The 17,316-nt window shown below is 42.5% G+C and overlaps 1 protein-coding gene across 1 annotated transcript; it reads right to left on the bottom strand.

The window, feature by feature from the left end:
* Positions 1-713: 713 nt before the first annotated feature.
* Positions 714-1,454, bottom strand: LOC115156344 (early nodulin-75-like). Its single transcript, XM_029703827.1, has one exon. It carries the CDS (start codon positions 1,452-1,454, stop codon positions 714-716), a length of 741 nt encoding a protein of 246 aa, XP_029559687.1.
* Positions 1,455-17,316: the final 15,862 nt, after the last annotated feature.

Genomic DNA, 17,316 nt, shown 5'->3' with positions numbered 1-17,316 from the left:
GACGTTTGATACCCCTGGCTGTAACCTGTTGAGTGTTGCGTGACTGTGTTCCCCTAGGTACAGAGGTGAGAAGGTAACAGGGGTCACAGCTTCACACAAACATTCACACGCACGCATGCACGCACACACGCACGCACACACACACACACACACACACACAGCCTCAGGCAAGTTCTCACTCAACACACTAGCTGGCGGCTGGTTGATGGCACGACGGGTTATGAAAGAAAGTTTCATAAACATGATCTATATTGGTCACTAATAAACTCTGAAAGTCAGCATTCGGTCTCCCAGTCAAGGTCATGATACAGTCAGAACAAGAGAACTGAAGGATCTCAAGTAACATGGTGTTAATTGTTATGAGCATGGTTGACCAGCCTAGCTGTACAGTATCTGTGGTCTTCCAAAGCAGAGCAGACAGCAAAGGCAGAGTGATGACTGGGATGTACTGGGTGATGAATGGGAGTTGACAGAGTGATGGGATGTACTGGGTGATGAATGGGTGCTGACTGGGAGTTGACAGAGTGATGACTGTGATGTACTGGGTGATGAATGGGTGCTGACTGGGATTTGACTGAGTGATGACTGGGTATTGACTGGGAGATGACTAGGTGATGACTGGATGCTGACTTGATGCTGACTAGAAAATGACTGGGTGATGACTGGGTGCTGACTGGTTGATGACTGGGTTATGACTGGGTGCTGACTGGGTGCTAATGGGTGATGACTGGGTGCTGACTGGGTGCTGACTGGGTGATGACTGGGTGCTGAATGGGTGATGACTGGTTGATGACTGGGTGCTGACGGTGATGAATGGGTGATGACTGGGTGATGAGTGGGTGATGACTGGGTGATGACTGGGTGCTGACTGGGTGATGACTGGTTGATGACTGGGTGCTGAATGGGTGATGACTGGTTGATGACTGGGTGCTGACTGGGTGCTGACTGGTTGATGACTGGGTGATGAATGGGTGATGACTGGGTGATGACTGGGTGCTGACTGGTTGATGACTGGGTGCTGACTGGGTGCTGACTGGGTGATGACTGGGTGCTGAATGGGTGATGACTGGTTGATGACTGGGTGCTGACTGGGGCTGACTGGGTGATGACTGGGTGATGACTGGGTGATGAATGGGTGATGACTGGGTGATGAATGGGTGCTGACTGGGTGATGAATGGGTGATGACTGGGTGATGAATGGGTGCTGACTGGGTGATGACTGGGTGATGACTGGGTGCTGACTGGGTGATGAATGGGTGATGACTGGTTGATGACTGGTTGATGACTGGGTGCTGAATGGGTGATGACTGGGTGCTGACTGGGTGATGAATGGGGCTGACTGGGTGATGACTGGGTGCTGACTGGGTGATGAATGGGGCTGACTGGGTGATGACTGGGTGCTGACTGGGTGACGACTGGGTGATGAATGGGTGCTGTAGAAGGCCTGGATACATTGATCCCAACATCATCTCCCATTGCCTGTATGGATCACAGCAGCCCTGATCAATAACACTGGGGCTGCTAGGGCTCCATACACAGGCATGCAGATGCACACACAGGGACCTTCTGCACACATCAGGGACCTTCTGCACACATCAACAACTGACACACACGAAGCATCGTTACCCATCGTGCCACAAAAGCCATGGCCCTTGCAGAGCAAGGGGAACTACTACTTTAGGTCTCAGAGCGAGTGATGTCACCTGATTGAAACGCTATTAGCGCGCACCACCGCTAACTAACTAGCCATTTCACATCGGTTACACACACACACACACACACACACACACACACACACACACACACACACACACACACTCAGGCATGCATGCATGCACACACACATACACAAACACACACACTCAGGCACAAATGCATACACACACACTCAGGCACTTATTCACACACACACGTACGCATGCACACACACACACAGACACACACACACAGACACACACACACACACACACACAATGACACATGTTGACATTCCCCAGGCTGGAGACAGTTTTGATTTCCCAGTGAGAGATACAGAGACACAAACACACAGACTAGAGGGCATCAAAACACTGAGTCTGCCACCAGAACACACATAGCCAGCTCCAACATCGCTTTAGAAGGACTACAATATATTTTAAAAAACTTGAAATAAAATGTCTATCATTGGAGTGGTATAGCAAGAAACATAATTTGATTCTGAAGATGTGTATCTACTAGCTAGGTGTTTAGTCCATAACAGGGGAGGGAAAAGTCTGATCTGAGTTTTATTGATGTGCTGTTGTTTGGAAGATGGGAGAAGCTGGAAATGATCCTCTGTGTGAGTTTCTTCAGAGAGGGAGAGGGAGAGAGAGGGTGTGTGTGTGTGTGTGTGTGTGTGTGTGTGTGTGTGTGTGTGTGTGTGTGTGTGTGTGTGTGTGTGTGTGTGTGTGTGTGTGTGTGTGTGTGTGTGTGTGTGAGAGAGAGAGGGAGAGAGAGAGAGAGAGAGAGAGAGAGAGAAAGTGTGTGTGTGTGTGTGTGTGTGTGTGTGTGAGAGAGAGAGAGAGAGAGAGAGAGAGAGAGAGAGAGAGAAAGTGTGTGTGTGTGTGTGTGTGTGTGTGTGTGTGTGAGAGAGAGAGAGAGAGAGAGAGAGAGAGAGAGAAAGGGTGTGGGTGTCATATTTGGAGATTTAGTGCTAACCTTGATCAGGTGGCCAGAGGTTAATAGTGTCAGTATCAGCTGTGAGTTGAAAAGCATTTAGCCATTGTAATTGATGATGCAATTACTGTCTGTATAAGCTAATGCCCTGCTCCTCTACATCTTGTACTGAGGCCATACATCTCACCCCGACACACACACACACACACACACGCATGCATGCACACACATACATACACACACTGCCCTACCCCCTCTCCCTGCCTCATCTGTCCACACCTGGCATCTCCTAGGGGACCTCTTCTGGGATACAGACAATCTCTAGGGGACCTCTTCTGGGATACAGACAATCTCTAGGGGACCTCTTCTGGGATACAGACAATCTCCTAGGGGACCTCTTCTGCGATACAGACAATCTCTAGGGGACCTCTTCTGGGATACAGACAATCTCTAGGGGACCTCTTCTGGGATACAGACAATCTCTAGGGGACCTCTTCTGGGATACAGACAATCTCTCGCTGGGTTTTCTTCCTATTGTAGAGAGAAAGTGGCAGAATATTCTCAAGAATTTATAAAGGAAAATAACAAATGTGGTCCCCATTTCTTGGAAATGGACATTACCAATTATTCTCCTGGATTAAAGAAAGGCTCCTGCACACACTTGTAGGGTCTTTCCATCTGTATTTCGGTCAAGTCGACCTTTCTCTAAGACATTGAGTCCATGGAGTTAATTTGGGTTCTGATAAACAAACTCTTCATCTAATTAGAGACTGGTTATACCTGGGTTACTCCCTGGTGATAATAAACACATGCACACACACACACACACACACACACACACACACACACACACACACACACACACACACACACACACACACACACACACACACACACACACACACACACACACAAACACACACACCACACCACACCCTGCCTAGTTCATGTGCCACAGCAGGAGGGTATTTTACTGTTATTAGGGGGTCTGTTATGCAAACAGATGCCAAGTCAGCAGGTGGGCTCTGAGTGCACAACACACAGGACCCCCAGGGGCCTTGAGTAATGGGTTGGCATGGAAACCAAGTGATCTGACTGATGCGTGATTGACACCACAACATCATACACACAGAGGAAAAGCACATTGCCTTGTTAGAGCACAGCAAAGCAGCCCCAAGTCACACTTACAACCTTCACAGAGAGAAATTAAATAAAAACAGTGTTGTGTTTGAGAGGAGCCAGAGCATCATGACAGCAAACTAAACTACACCAGAGGAATTGTATAGTGTTTGTGAAAAACAGAAGTATTTTGACAGATAATATGGATCTCTACTAGTCATCTGACAGCACACCCGGAAAATATTACAACTTTAAACTTATGCTCATCCTGACAATAAGCAGCCAACCAAAACAACTCTACAAATTCAAAGTAATTGCAAATGTGTATGTAACAAAATCATGTGCCTTTGCCTCTCTTTAGGGTGCAGTCAGGGTGGACCCTGGGGGCTTGGGGGCCTATAGAACCCTGGACAGACAGACAGACAGACAGACAGACAGACAGACAGACAGGGATTGTATATACTCCCCATTGTCTTTTTGTCTTTCATCACGACGTACAAGCACGAACCCTCTAATCCTCCTGATGAATCCCACAACCTGTTTGGCCCCAACAGAATGAAGGAAGGATTTACAGACTGCATGGAGGACAGGAAAGGATGGATGGAATCCCAGGAGGGATGGAGAGGTGTTTTAAACGAGAGGTATGAAACAACATCATGCAGCTCTTTTTTCCCTGTAGAAGATAAACAAAGAGAGGGAAGGCAGTTAACTTCACAACACAAGGCCTCAAGCTAGGCTTCTTATAAATTATCATATAACTACATTTATTGGCCAAGTAAAATGCCTTGCAGTCTATCTTGTTTACTTGTTTATGTCCGGGTGCTGATGCAGTAGTGTGTTGATGCTTTAAATGGGCTGTGGAATTCTCTGAGTAGTTGTGATAGCTCTGTCATTGAGGTGTCCTCCTTTTTACCACAACGGGTGTGTGTCTATCTGTGTGTAAGAGTTTGTGTGTGTGTGTGTGTGTGTGTGTGTGTGTGTGTGTGTGTGTGTGTGTGTGTGTGTGTGTGTTGTCTATCTGGTGGGTGGAGATGAGGACCCGTCTCTCGTTCCCTGATGGTGTACTCATCTGAGATCTCTAAAATAGACCCAGATTGTGGTTCCCAACTGTGACGGTTCTAATCATAGATACTTCCCCTCAGGCTTGACAACTGCCCATCCACAGCAACACACTCCGCAAAACTTTTCCTCCTGCGTCAGTAGAAGAGTAGGTCTGTACAACAACGGTAATATCCTGACAGTGAACAACTCTCCACAACATCAACATAAACAGACTCAGAGGGAGGGGCGTCAACTCTCTTTCATCATCATGGTGTTAAACTGTGATACATCTGTTATCCTACTGAGTCTTTCCATACAGTCTACGGAACACCAAGGTTTCATTCCAAACACAACTGTTCTATCCATCTTAAACACTTCAGTACCAAAACATAGCGATTGTAAGCTTGAAACATGGCTAACTAACAACTATGAATGGTGCTTTATTTCTTGTCCTAGGAGCAGCAGGGGTTGATCTCAGAGAAAGAGACTGAAAACGGTAGATGGTTTCTCTCTAGATAGAGCGGCATGACGTCTGTTTAAACAGCAATCAGCTCACAATTTTGTTCTCTCTGTCGACGGCCTGTGGCTTTAAATACTCATTCACACATAATCATCCCTATTCAAAACGTATTCAAATGACTCATCAGCGCAGTGTTAAAGTAGGACTGGAGTACGTGCAATTACCCATCTCTATAACACATCTTTTAGCCTAAACTGTGTGTGTGTGTGTGTGTCTGTGTGTGTGTGTGTGTGTGTGTGTGTGTGTGTGTGTGTGTGTGTGTGTGTGTGTGTGTGTGTGTGTGTGTGTGTGTGTGTGTGTGTGTGTGCGTGCATGCGTTGTGCGTGCGTACATACAGTACGTGCGTACGTGCATGCTGGAGTGTGCGTGTACTGATGTCAACAGTGTGGTGTGTGTGAACAGAACAGTAGAAGAGACACTGTTTGTAGTTTGAATCAATATTGGTTAAAGTGCAACATTTAACCCCCTGTCAATTATTAGGTGTGTTTGCTTTTCACACCACAGCCATATTTGTATAAATCCCAATGCATAAAAAAAAGTTTGGACTGTAAGTTGTTTTCAACCGTTTAAGCTACAAACACCAAACCAATTTTAAAATGTGCAGAATTACTCACAATCGATTGCTTGAATACAGCTTTTTGATGATATTTGTACCTTTTTAACTTTAACCGTTTAAAACGTGCATAAAGGCTTAAAAGACTTCAAGGCAAAAAAGTATTCGCCACCGCTCTTGAAGCATTTCAGCTACTAACACCAACACAACGTTGAAATGTGAAGAATGACTCTTCAGATGGCTTCAACACAGCTTTTTGCTACCATTCATACTTTATAAACTATAAAGCTTGTTGTATCCCCATTCATTTCCAGGCAGGTCACCCGTGATACAAGTCAGTATTTGACGTCCATCCATGTCCGAAGACGTCGAGAGATGACGTGGAAACCGGCCACTAGGGGCAGCAGCAGGGGCGAAAATCTGATATCAACTTTGGAGGGGACAATTACATGAAATTTTCTCAAGAGCAATTCCTGAGGGGGACACCAAAAGTAGTGCTGTAACACATAGCCTACATTGTAATATGGTAAATGTATATTGAGGAACCAAAGAAATAAGGTGTTTGCCGTACTCCTAACTACCGGTACCCAAAACTACACAACTAATCACAACAGCAATACCATTGCCTTTAACAAATCTTAGTTCAGTCACCAGTTTAAGTTGAGAGTGGGGGTATCCATGGCATTTTCCAATTATGTTCCTATTTTACAAGTCAAAAAAATTGAGAACCTTTCATAATGTTGCCAAACAAAGACTCAACAAACTTACCTGAGACTCCCTGTCTCTGCCAGTCTGTCCCTGCATATCTGTCCCCAACTCTGCTGTCTGTGTGCCATCTGTTGCCTGCTCTGCCTAATGACATCATTGTGAAACATTTCCATTAGAATTTCATTTCTTTCTTATGAACATTTTATCAACTAGTCTTTGAGATATTAGGCTACTAGGGTTCTTACTATGCGTTTTGGTGTATTGAAAAATACTCTGATGTCCGTCTTTTATTTTTCTGCCATTTTTCTACCTGGCTGGCTGGCTGGCTACACACACAGTGTGTAGGTTATTTACAGTAGGAGATGGGCTTCTATCATCTTCAATCATTCTATTTGGGCTTCGATCTAAAAGGTAGCTAGCAAATGTGAAACGGATTAAAATGACAAGAGTTGACAGCTGTATGAGTTCACCATTTACACAACATATACTGCAACCTTTTGTAATTTTAATAGTTTGTTTCATATTGGCTGGCTTCCAACAATAGCTGCATTTGCAAAGCTAGCGAGCACCAATTCAGTTTCAGTGGTGTTTGCTATAATCTTTGCTACCCGGGTTAAATAAAGGTGAAATAAAATAAATAAATAAAAGTTCACTTGCTACAATTTAGCTTTTGCAACGAGACCATTAAATATATTTAAGACAATGGTAGAAGAGAGTGTAGTTCTGTTCAGTTTGGATTTCAGTTTATTGCTAACCTTATCACAGGGACTTTGAAGCACTAACTTGCATCATCTGCATGCTGATTCCATCTTTGACGACGCCACATAAATGGAATAGGTACTAGCTAGCTTAATAGTTAATATTTGCGCGCTAGCTCTGCATATTCAGCTAGTGTGTGTGCGCGATTGACTGGATTAACCTCACGTCAGTTACGTGCATTGAGTGCCTTTCAGACAGTAGATACGACCTCTCTGTTACCTAGCAAGCTAAGGAACTGGCAGTGGATCAAACCATTGTGAGGCAAAGGGTGGGGGGGTTGCAATCTTTTGAAACTTAAAAACGCGCTATTAAGTGTCTATTATCAGCACAATTGCTTTCATTGCGTATTATTAATATTATTTAAATTACATAGTTATGTTTCAGTGATATATTGGGGGGGACTAATCATATTTTTCCCAGGATGGGGGGGTCGTGTCCCCCCCGTCCCCCCCGGGATTTCCGCCCCTGGGCAGCAGTAGGTTTCTGTTTTGATAGGGCATTGTAGACGGGGGTGGTGGATGGATGTAAGCATCTCCCTATCCCAAACCTTAAAAGTTGTTTTTTTATATATCTTTTTTAAGCGTATCCCAAACCTTAACCCATACCTTAACCATTTGGAGTTAATGCCTAACCTTGAGAATTCGAATTTAAAGAGGAACTGACAGCATTTATGCAAGAGGAAATCTTATTAACATCTGTTCATATACACCTCCAGGAAGGATATAACACCTTTTGTTTTTACATTTTCTGACAAGCCAGCACTTAGATATGGTCATTTTCACATTTTCATGAATTCATAGAATGTTTGGGAAGGATGAAGAGTAATGCATTTGTTAAATTTCTATAGCAATATAGGGTGTGTTTGGACAATTAGTAGACACTGCAGTAATTAAAACCCAGGACCGGAGAATACGCAGACCGGTGCGCCATAGCCAATCGGAGCTACTGTAAATTAGGCCTATATGCAAATAAGCCATTTGCCACACGGGCCTGTCATCATTCACTTTGACCTGGACTGTGTGTTTACAAGCAGGAGCAACAGTAATACTTTAGACCATTAGAACGCATTCACCAAAAGCTCCAAAATACACATGAATTGATTTCTGCAAATATGTAAATACCACAAGAGTCCACTTCCATTTGGGAACTTCACAGTCCTATTGGTCAAACATCCATGAAAAGGCTATTTCTCCCTCAGTTGCCCATGCACATCAACAACAACAAGATCAACAACTAATGCTAGCCAGAGCGAGATGAGCTAAAATCTAACAAGGGAACATTAGATAACCCCTCTCAAACTTTTGATAAACAATTGGGTATAGTAGCCTGCTCGTCCTTCTGCAGCTTGCCTGCCAATGCATTCTGGTCCCAACCCACGTTTTGACAACTGAATGGGAACTGCCTTCCTGCCCATTTGATCGATATCAAATACATTTGATTGACAACTAAGAGATATGCTAACTGTGGATAACAGTCGTTCAAGTTCAGCATAGCTATCTAGCTAGCTAGCAAAGCGATTCACATTTCTTGCTAGCTAACCAAATGACACCTACATCTCTAGCTGTAGCAACCAAAAAACAATGAGGGGAAAAAGTCGGTCACTCTCCCACTCCTCCAATGACATGACATCATCCCAGCAGCTAGGTAGCTAGCTAACATTAAGCTCCGAGTTATTAGCTTCCTAAAAAAATTGCTAGCTACATAAATAGATGCGGTAGACCAGGGGTGTCAAACTCAATCAACGCACAAGCCATATTGAAAAAACACAATGAATTTACGGGCCAGACATAAGTGATTTGTTTGTATAAAAAAAACGTGCAACCGCAACCTAAGGTGGCCATTGTTTTATTATCTTTTTTTTAATATCTTTTTTTAATTTAACCTTTATTTAACTAGGCAAGTCAGTTAAGAACAAATCCTTATCTACAATGACGGCCTACCCCGGCCAAACCCGGATGACGCTGGGCCAATTATGCACCGCCCTATGGGACTCCCAATCACGAACGGTTGTGATTCAGCTTGGAATCGAACCAGGGGATGCAGTGCCTTAGACCGCTGCTAGGGGATGCTTCATATAGCATTTTAACATATTAAAATAAAAGAACAGATAAATAATATTTGTCCAGCTTTTGTTGCTATGCTTGCAGATGTGCATAATATGCTGCGACCCTAATCAAAAAGTATATAGTAACTCCAAATAACAAAACCCTAGCTATAGGTTGTTGTAACATTTAAACTTAAAACATGTTTTTCATTTTTTACATTGCATGGATCACCGGTGTGGTTGAATGCAGCATTGCTGTATGGTGCACTCAAAATGTCTTGTAGTTGAGCAGCCACCTAGGCTACTGCTCAAATGTTGCTGTAATAGGCCTTTGCATGGTGTTTTGTTTGCCAGTTTAGTTTTTTGGTTATTCATTGTTAAGCTTTAAAAACCAAAGCCAGACTGCAACATTTTAGTAGCCTAGCTAGGACTGTGGCATGTGTCTGTACACCTTTCCTCCGCTGCGCACTGTAAACGTAAAATACTGAGTCATTGAAACTGAAAAAGTGCATCCTGAATGGGTGGAGGCAGCAACAATGTACCAGACCAGCTGTGATTTACAACCTGATAATATTTTTTGGACTACCAAGAAATGTATTGGTGAATTATATTAATCATGCATTGACCTGCATCCATATAATCTACCAACAATGCCTTACTTTATGTCATTGAATTTTTTGTCAAATAGAACCTATTTTAAAACCTCTTATAAAGCATAAGCAGGGAATTTTATATGTTTGACTGATTGTGATTGTCTGTTTGTTTCATATCTGCAAAGTAGTTAAAATGCTATCAGTTCCACTTTAATGCTTAAACTTAACCCTCACCTTAAAAATTCGACATTTTATTCCTAAACTTAACCTTAAACACTTTGAAATTTGATGTTTGGAGCAACTCTTAAATTTGACTTTTGAGAAACATGGATGAATGTCTAATTCCAATGTGAGACAGCGAGAGCTTGTAGTTCATTTCATTGGCTTCAACATTCCAAACGGAAATCACTGCACAAAACTTTCACAATGTTCAAACTAAAGCATTTTGAGATCTAAATAACACATTATATGCCTTATGATGACATACTACTCACTCTAGCCTACTATACTAGCCCACTATAATAACGCACACCTACAAAACACCCATGAATGGTAATTTTTTTAGTAATTGATACATTTTTTGTTAGGACAAATCAAGTCTGACATTTCAAAGAGGAAATTACAAACTTTAGAAGCCTTTTTAAAATTCAAATACACGTTCGCATTTCCTGTTGTTCAGGAAAATTTTCAGCAACAAAAGAGGGATCAAAATAAGATCCTACATCTGTGCCACTACTACTACTATTTCACTGCCATAAATACTTCAAGACTAGCAAGCACACACATTTACTTCGGTCAATGTTCTTTTTATTTCAGTTTTTGTCTCTATAGACCTACATCTTTGATCAAAGACATAACTTCTGATGTGAAAGTTTTGACTCCAGGTTTTCTTCTCAATGATTCGACAGCTTTATCGATGGTAATTGTACAGGCAGCTGAGGGAAAGGTAATTCTGGGAGCTGTCAGTCAGTCAGAGCCATACGTTGAGGGCTATGATGGATTCAGCCTGTTAGGGAGAGAACCGTAATCAAGATTAATCATCCTCCTTCTCAAATCACACATTTTCTCTCTCCGTTCTCTCACATAATTCTGTTAGCTCGCACCACGATGAGACATCAAACCCTCGCTGGTGAGAGTAGCAAATTAGCTTTGTGTTAGTGGAGGAGGAGATGAGAGAAGACATGGGGAGGAGGGCTGTTAGAATTACACAGTACATACCCAGTGGGAAACAACATTTGAGGGATTTGGACGTTTTAGTGACAAATAGGATATTTTATGTGACAGCAGTCAAAATGTGACGTCCTAGCTTTGCTGTTCTGAGATGAGCAACCACTTTGTCATGAGAATTGTTTTCAGGTTTAATTGGAATGTTTTTGATAGATAATCAAATCTATGTATTTGACCTAGATATTTTGTGTGTATGTATTGATATGTAGGCTATGTGTGCCGTTTTTAAATGTATGTAGTTCTGTCCTTGAGCTGTTCTTGTCTATTAATGTTCTGTAATATGTCATGTTTCATGTTTTGTGTGGACCCCAGGAAGAGTAGCTGCTGCTTTTCCATCAGTTAATGGGGATTCTAATAAAATACTCAAATGTTAGATGTTGTTCACTTGTTTGGACAGAACTCTAAACTATGATAACACGAAAACAGTTATCAGATTGACGCAGGGTTTCTCTTGGAGCAGGTTTCATCAAATGTACCTCTCTCACCATCGCACAGCTTTGATTCTTCACCATCAGTTTTGTCTCATTCATTTCACAAAGGGCAGGCAGGGAGAGATTCAATTTCAAGCATAAATAAATATTGTAAAAAGGTCACCTTTCCATCTGTTATTTTTGCAACCTCTAAAAGTAATTGCATCCTGGATGATGTCTGCAGCCTGCACTGAGCTGTGTAGCTGTGTACGGCTTGGTAGCTGTTTGTGTGTTTCCACAGCTACAGATGTAGGATCTTAATTTGATCACTATTTTGTTGCTGAAAATTGTCTGCACAGCAGGAATTGTAAACTTGTAGTGTATTAGAGGTTTAAAAAGTCTTCTAGAGTTTGTCATTTCCACTTTAAAATGCCAGACTTGATTTGCCCTAACGAAAAATGTATCAACCCCTACAAAAATGTCCATTAATTATGATCCACATAATAATTCACATTTCCTGTTGCTGCAGGATTATTTTCCTGCTGTACAAATGTAGGATCTTAATTTGATCACTCCTTTGTTGCTGAGAATTTTCATGCACAGAAAGAAATGAAAACGTTTAGTTTATTTGAGTTGATAAAAGGTTTCTAAAGTTTGTAATTTCCACTTTGAAATTTCAGACTTGATTTGCCCTAACAAAAAATGTATCAACCCCTACAAAAATGCCCATTAATTATAATCCACATAATAATTAGCATTTCCTGTTGCTGCAGGACTATTTTCCTACTCTAGCAAACTGGCTCAAATTAAGATCCTATATCTGTAGCAATTTGGCTCAAATTAAGTTACGGCATCTGTATGTCTAAACAACATCGCTCCCCACCAGAGAACAGGCCCAGCTCAAACATTCCCTCAGAGGGTTGTGCAAGGTAAATAGCTACGGTAAACAAAGAATACACGAACACAGTGCACACACATTCACACACACACACAGCCATTTTGAAAAACAAAAAAGGGAAGGATGTAGAACCTTTCTAATATGTATTTGTTGGCACTGCTTCTTGAGAACATGTAACATAACAAAAGTATGTCTGACATTAGACTGGATGGCCTTACTGTATGTGCATTAATGCATGTATTATAAATGCTACAGTAGGCAAAGTCTACCCTATGGCACTGTGTTGCGTGCTTGGCTCTACTTAAAGAGCCCAACAGAAAGAGGTCAGACATGACATGCGGCACAAAACAACATATAACAATAATACTTAGAAAATCCAACAGAAAGAAAAGATAAGCACACGAGAGGACTGTGGTTAGTATGGCTGTAGAGCAGAGGGATATGAACTCTATACCATCAATGGACATCTACTGTACCCTCTGAACTTACTGCAGTCACAGTGATGTGATCTTTGCTATCTACACAGTGAGGTGTCTCTCTCTGTTATGAACTCTGAACCATCTGTTCCTGGGCCCCCTCTGACACACACTCCTGCAGGGAGGCAGAGAGGCACCAAGGCTATCTCCTACTGATGAGATGGGGCTACAGGCAGGCAGGCCGGCACCATAAACAGTGAGTTGGTTCCACCCTGGGGCAGCAGTCTAATTACCTGCTAGCAGCACCTGTCATTAAACTTTACTGTGTTGCTCTTGGTTGGAGTGAGAAGACAGTCAGGTAATGCATTGATTAGCGTAAATCAACTATTATAAACAATAAAACAACTCAGTGTAATGACACACAAACTCTCTCTCTCACAAACACGCACGCGCACACACACACACACACACACACACACACACACACACACACACACACACACACACACACACACACACACACACACACACACACACACACACATAGTCAGTAGATCTGTAGACAGATCAGATTTCTACATTAGTGAGGAGATGCAGTTATGTTCCTCTCAGACAGACTCAAAAGCAGTCTGAGCCTCAATTACCCTGTCTGAGAGGGCTGATAATATGCAAACAGCTCCAGTCAAACACATTACACACAGACAGATACACACAGATAGAGTTAGATACTCACTGTCTGTCTACAGTGCTCAAATGACTGATGTGTTACAGTAAATAATAATTGCTCTTTCTTTCATTCCTATTACCGAAGACACCCTATTGTTCAGAATACACTTAGCTAACCCAATTTGTTGAGTACAGCCCTTACTTCAAGTAAACTTTCCCAACTACGTCTTTTCCTTGTGCATTACTAATGTATTCATGTTAATAAGTGGTCTGTAGTGATGATAGTTCACATTCAGCCAGTGTATTAGTGGTTGGGCTCTATACAGTTGAAGGAGGAAGTTTACATACACTTAGGTTGGAGTCATTAAAACTCGTTTTTCAACCACTCCACAAATTTCTTGTTAACAAATTATAGTTTTTGCAAGTCGGTTAGGACATCTACTTTGTGCATGACACAAGTAATTTTTCCAACACTTGTTTACAGACAGATTATTTCACTTACAATTCACTGTATCAAAATTCCTGTGGGTCAGAAGTTTACATACACTAAGTTGACTGTCCTTTTAAACAGCTTGGAAAATTCTTGAAAATGATGTCATGGCTTTAGAAGATTCTGATAGTCTAATTGACATCATTTGAGTCAATTGGAGGTGTACCTGTGGATGTATTTCAAGGCCTACCTTCAAACTCAGTGCCTCTTTACTTGACGACATGGGAAAATCAAAAGAAATCAGTCAAGACCTCCACAAGACCTCCACAAGTGGTAGACCACCACAAGTCCTCCACAAGTCTGGTTCATCCTTGGGAGCAATTTCCAAAAGCCTGAAGGTACCACGTTCATCTGTACAAACAATAGTACACAAGTATAAACACCATGGGACCACGCAGCCGTCATACCGCTCAGGAAGGAGATGCGTTCTGTCTCCTAGAGATGAACGTACTTTGGTGCGAAAGGTGCAAATCAATCTCAGAACAACAGCAAATGACCTTGTGAAGATCTGGAGAAAACAGGTACAAAATTATCTATATCCACAGTAAAACGAGTCCTATATCGACATAACCTGAAAGGACACTCAGCAAGGAAGAAGCCACTGCTCCAAAACCGCCATAAAAAAGCCAGACTACGGTGTGCAACTGCATATGGGGACAAAGATCGTACTTTTTAGAGAAATGTCCTCTTGTCTGATGAAACAAAAATAGAACTGTTTGGCAATAATGACCATTGTTATGTTTGGAGGTAAAAGGGGGAGGCTTGCAAGCCGAAGAACACCATCGCAACCGTGAAGCATGGGGGTGGCAGCATCATGTTGTGGGGGTGCTTTGCTGCAGGAGGGACTGGTGCACTTCACAAAATAGATGGAATCATGAGGCAGGAAAATTATGTGGATATATTGAAGCAACATCTCAAGAAAGCCCCTCCCTAGAACTTTTTTGGTATTATTTTTCAGGAAGTTAAAGCTTGGTCGCAAATGGGTCTTCCAAATGGACAATGACCCCAAGCATACTTCCAAAGTTGTGGTAAAATGGCTTAAGGACAACAAAGTCAAGGTATTGGAGTGGCCATAACAAAGCCATGACCTCAATCCTATATATCCTCAATAGAACATTTGTGGGCAGAACTGAAAAAGCGTGTGCGAGCAAGGAGGCCTACAAACCTGACTCAGTTACACCAGCTCTGTCAGGAGGAATGGGCCAAAATTCACCCAACTTATTGTGGGAAGCTTGTGGAAGGCTACCCGAAATGTTTGACCCAAGTTAAACAATTTTAAGGCAATGTTACCAAATACTAATTGAGTGTATGTAAACTTATGACCTACTGAGAATGTCATGAAATAAATAAAACTGAAATAAATCATTCTCTCTGCTATTATTCTGACATTTCACATACTTAAAATAAAGTGGTGATCCTAACTGACCTAAGACAGGGATTTTTTACTAGGATTAAATGTCATGAATTGTGAAAAACTGAGTTTAAATGTATTTGGCTAAGGTGTATGTAAACTTCAACTGTATGTTCAGTGTAGCTCCAGGTTCTCACGTCCAGGAGGGTTAGCAAGGCCAATAGCGTAGTCACAACACAGAGCTCTGAGCCAGCCTCCAGCCCCAGCCTCTACCGCCTCTCCCTCCCTCCCCTCCTCCTCTCCTCTCCCGCTGCTTGTCAGTCCTGGATTGTGTTTTGATGTTTCCTCAGACCTACAATTGAGCTCCATTCATGGAAGGCACAACACACATTTGTCGATTCATATGCATCAAGGCACTTGTTTCCCTTCCTCTCCTCCCTTCCTTCTCTCTGTCCCTATCTTCTCGTGTTCTCTCTGCCTGCGTTAGCGCTGGCTGTAACATCTCTCTAGTATCAGGTTATGAGTGGCTGCTAGCCCCCCTGCTGTGTGCTGTGTCACATCTCATTACCATTATTTATAAAACTCACTCAGGCTCTGTGGATGACACACACACACACACACATACACATACCCCCCGGCCCACCCGGCCCTGCCCTCAGCCCTCAGCGCTACAGTCAATATTTGCACGCAATCCTGAGCTGTTGAGAGTTTCCATGGTGGCGAGAGCCTCCATTATATTAAATATTCAGGCGCCAGGAGCCTCCCAGGGGGCCGAGAGTCGGGTTTTTACTCAGATTTGATTATCCGCCATGATTCTTTCATGAGCAATGACAGTCCTGTTGAATTACAGTCAGCCAGGCCTCCGAATGATAGTCACGGAATCCACGCTCTCCCTTACCCCAACCCGAGGAGGGAGGCTTCCCTCTCTCTCTCTCACCCTCTGTCTCTATCTCTCTCATTCTCTCTCGCTCTTTTTTTCCCTCTCTCTGTTTCTCTCTTTCTTCCTTTCTCTCCCTTTCTGCTGAGTCACACTGAACACAGACTGGGAGTTGCAGAGAGAATCACCTTTTTGTAGAAACACAAAAGCACTGAAGAGCACAACCTTTGCAACATTCCATGACTACGCATAATATCTGAGGTCAGGGCTCCGGTCAGGGAAGCTTTTCTTCCTGGATTAGTTGAAATAAGTTGTGTACTACTGGGTTGGAACTAAAGCCTGCCCACCCAGTAGTATTTACACACTCCTGACTAAGGAAATAGCCCATGCGCTTTCAGCTGTGATCATTTCCTTGATATAATCTGTTGGTATTGACCCCTATAAGTGTTGAGATCATTTTACCTTCCATATAACTGAAGACTGGTTGTGTCAATATAACAATCTGGGTTCAGATCTGGTTCACTCAATAGAAGTAGAAAGATAAACAAATATAAGATCAAACTAATTGGTGATAAATCACAGTGAGCAATGATACACAATTTATATGGCACTACTGAGCACTTGTCTGGATGCAGACAGTCATGCTATTATGACGTGTGACATCAGCATGTCACAGCTCTGATGGTGGAATGAATCACACTGCTCAGTCTCACCGTACCCATACAGACACTGCCTAGTTCCAAGCTACAAGTACTACTGTGCCATCCATATATCTAGCAGCCAAGGATTCATTGAGTCAGTGTTAAGACAAAATACTTTTCTCCTTACCACAGTCACTTCCAAACATTGGACTGACACAGGAACAATATTATTCCTAGTGTTTGTCTATTGTATTTATTGTAGTCATTATATCTGTCCCTATACATCATTCAGTAGTGCAGCGAAGACAGAAGAAAGCTAAGCTTCAGTGCCTGTTGTGACAGTTGTTGGGTAGGTTCCACTGGGCCTGC

This window comes from Salmo trutta, chromosome 20 (genome assembly GCF_901001165.1).
Source record: "Salmo trutta chromosome 20, fSalTru1.1, whole genome shotgun sequence".
NCBI classification, from domain to species: Eukaryota; Metazoa; Chordata; class Actinopteri; order Salmoniformes; family Salmonidae; genus Salmo; species Salmo trutta.
This window is presented reverse-complemented; position numbering and strand designations above follow the sequence as displayed.

Excerpts from the sequence above, each read along its gene's own strand:
- LOC115156344 (XM_029703827.1), bottom strand. The coding sequence starts at position 1,454 with ATGTATCCAGGCCTTCTACAGCACCCATTCATCACCCAGTCGTCACCC.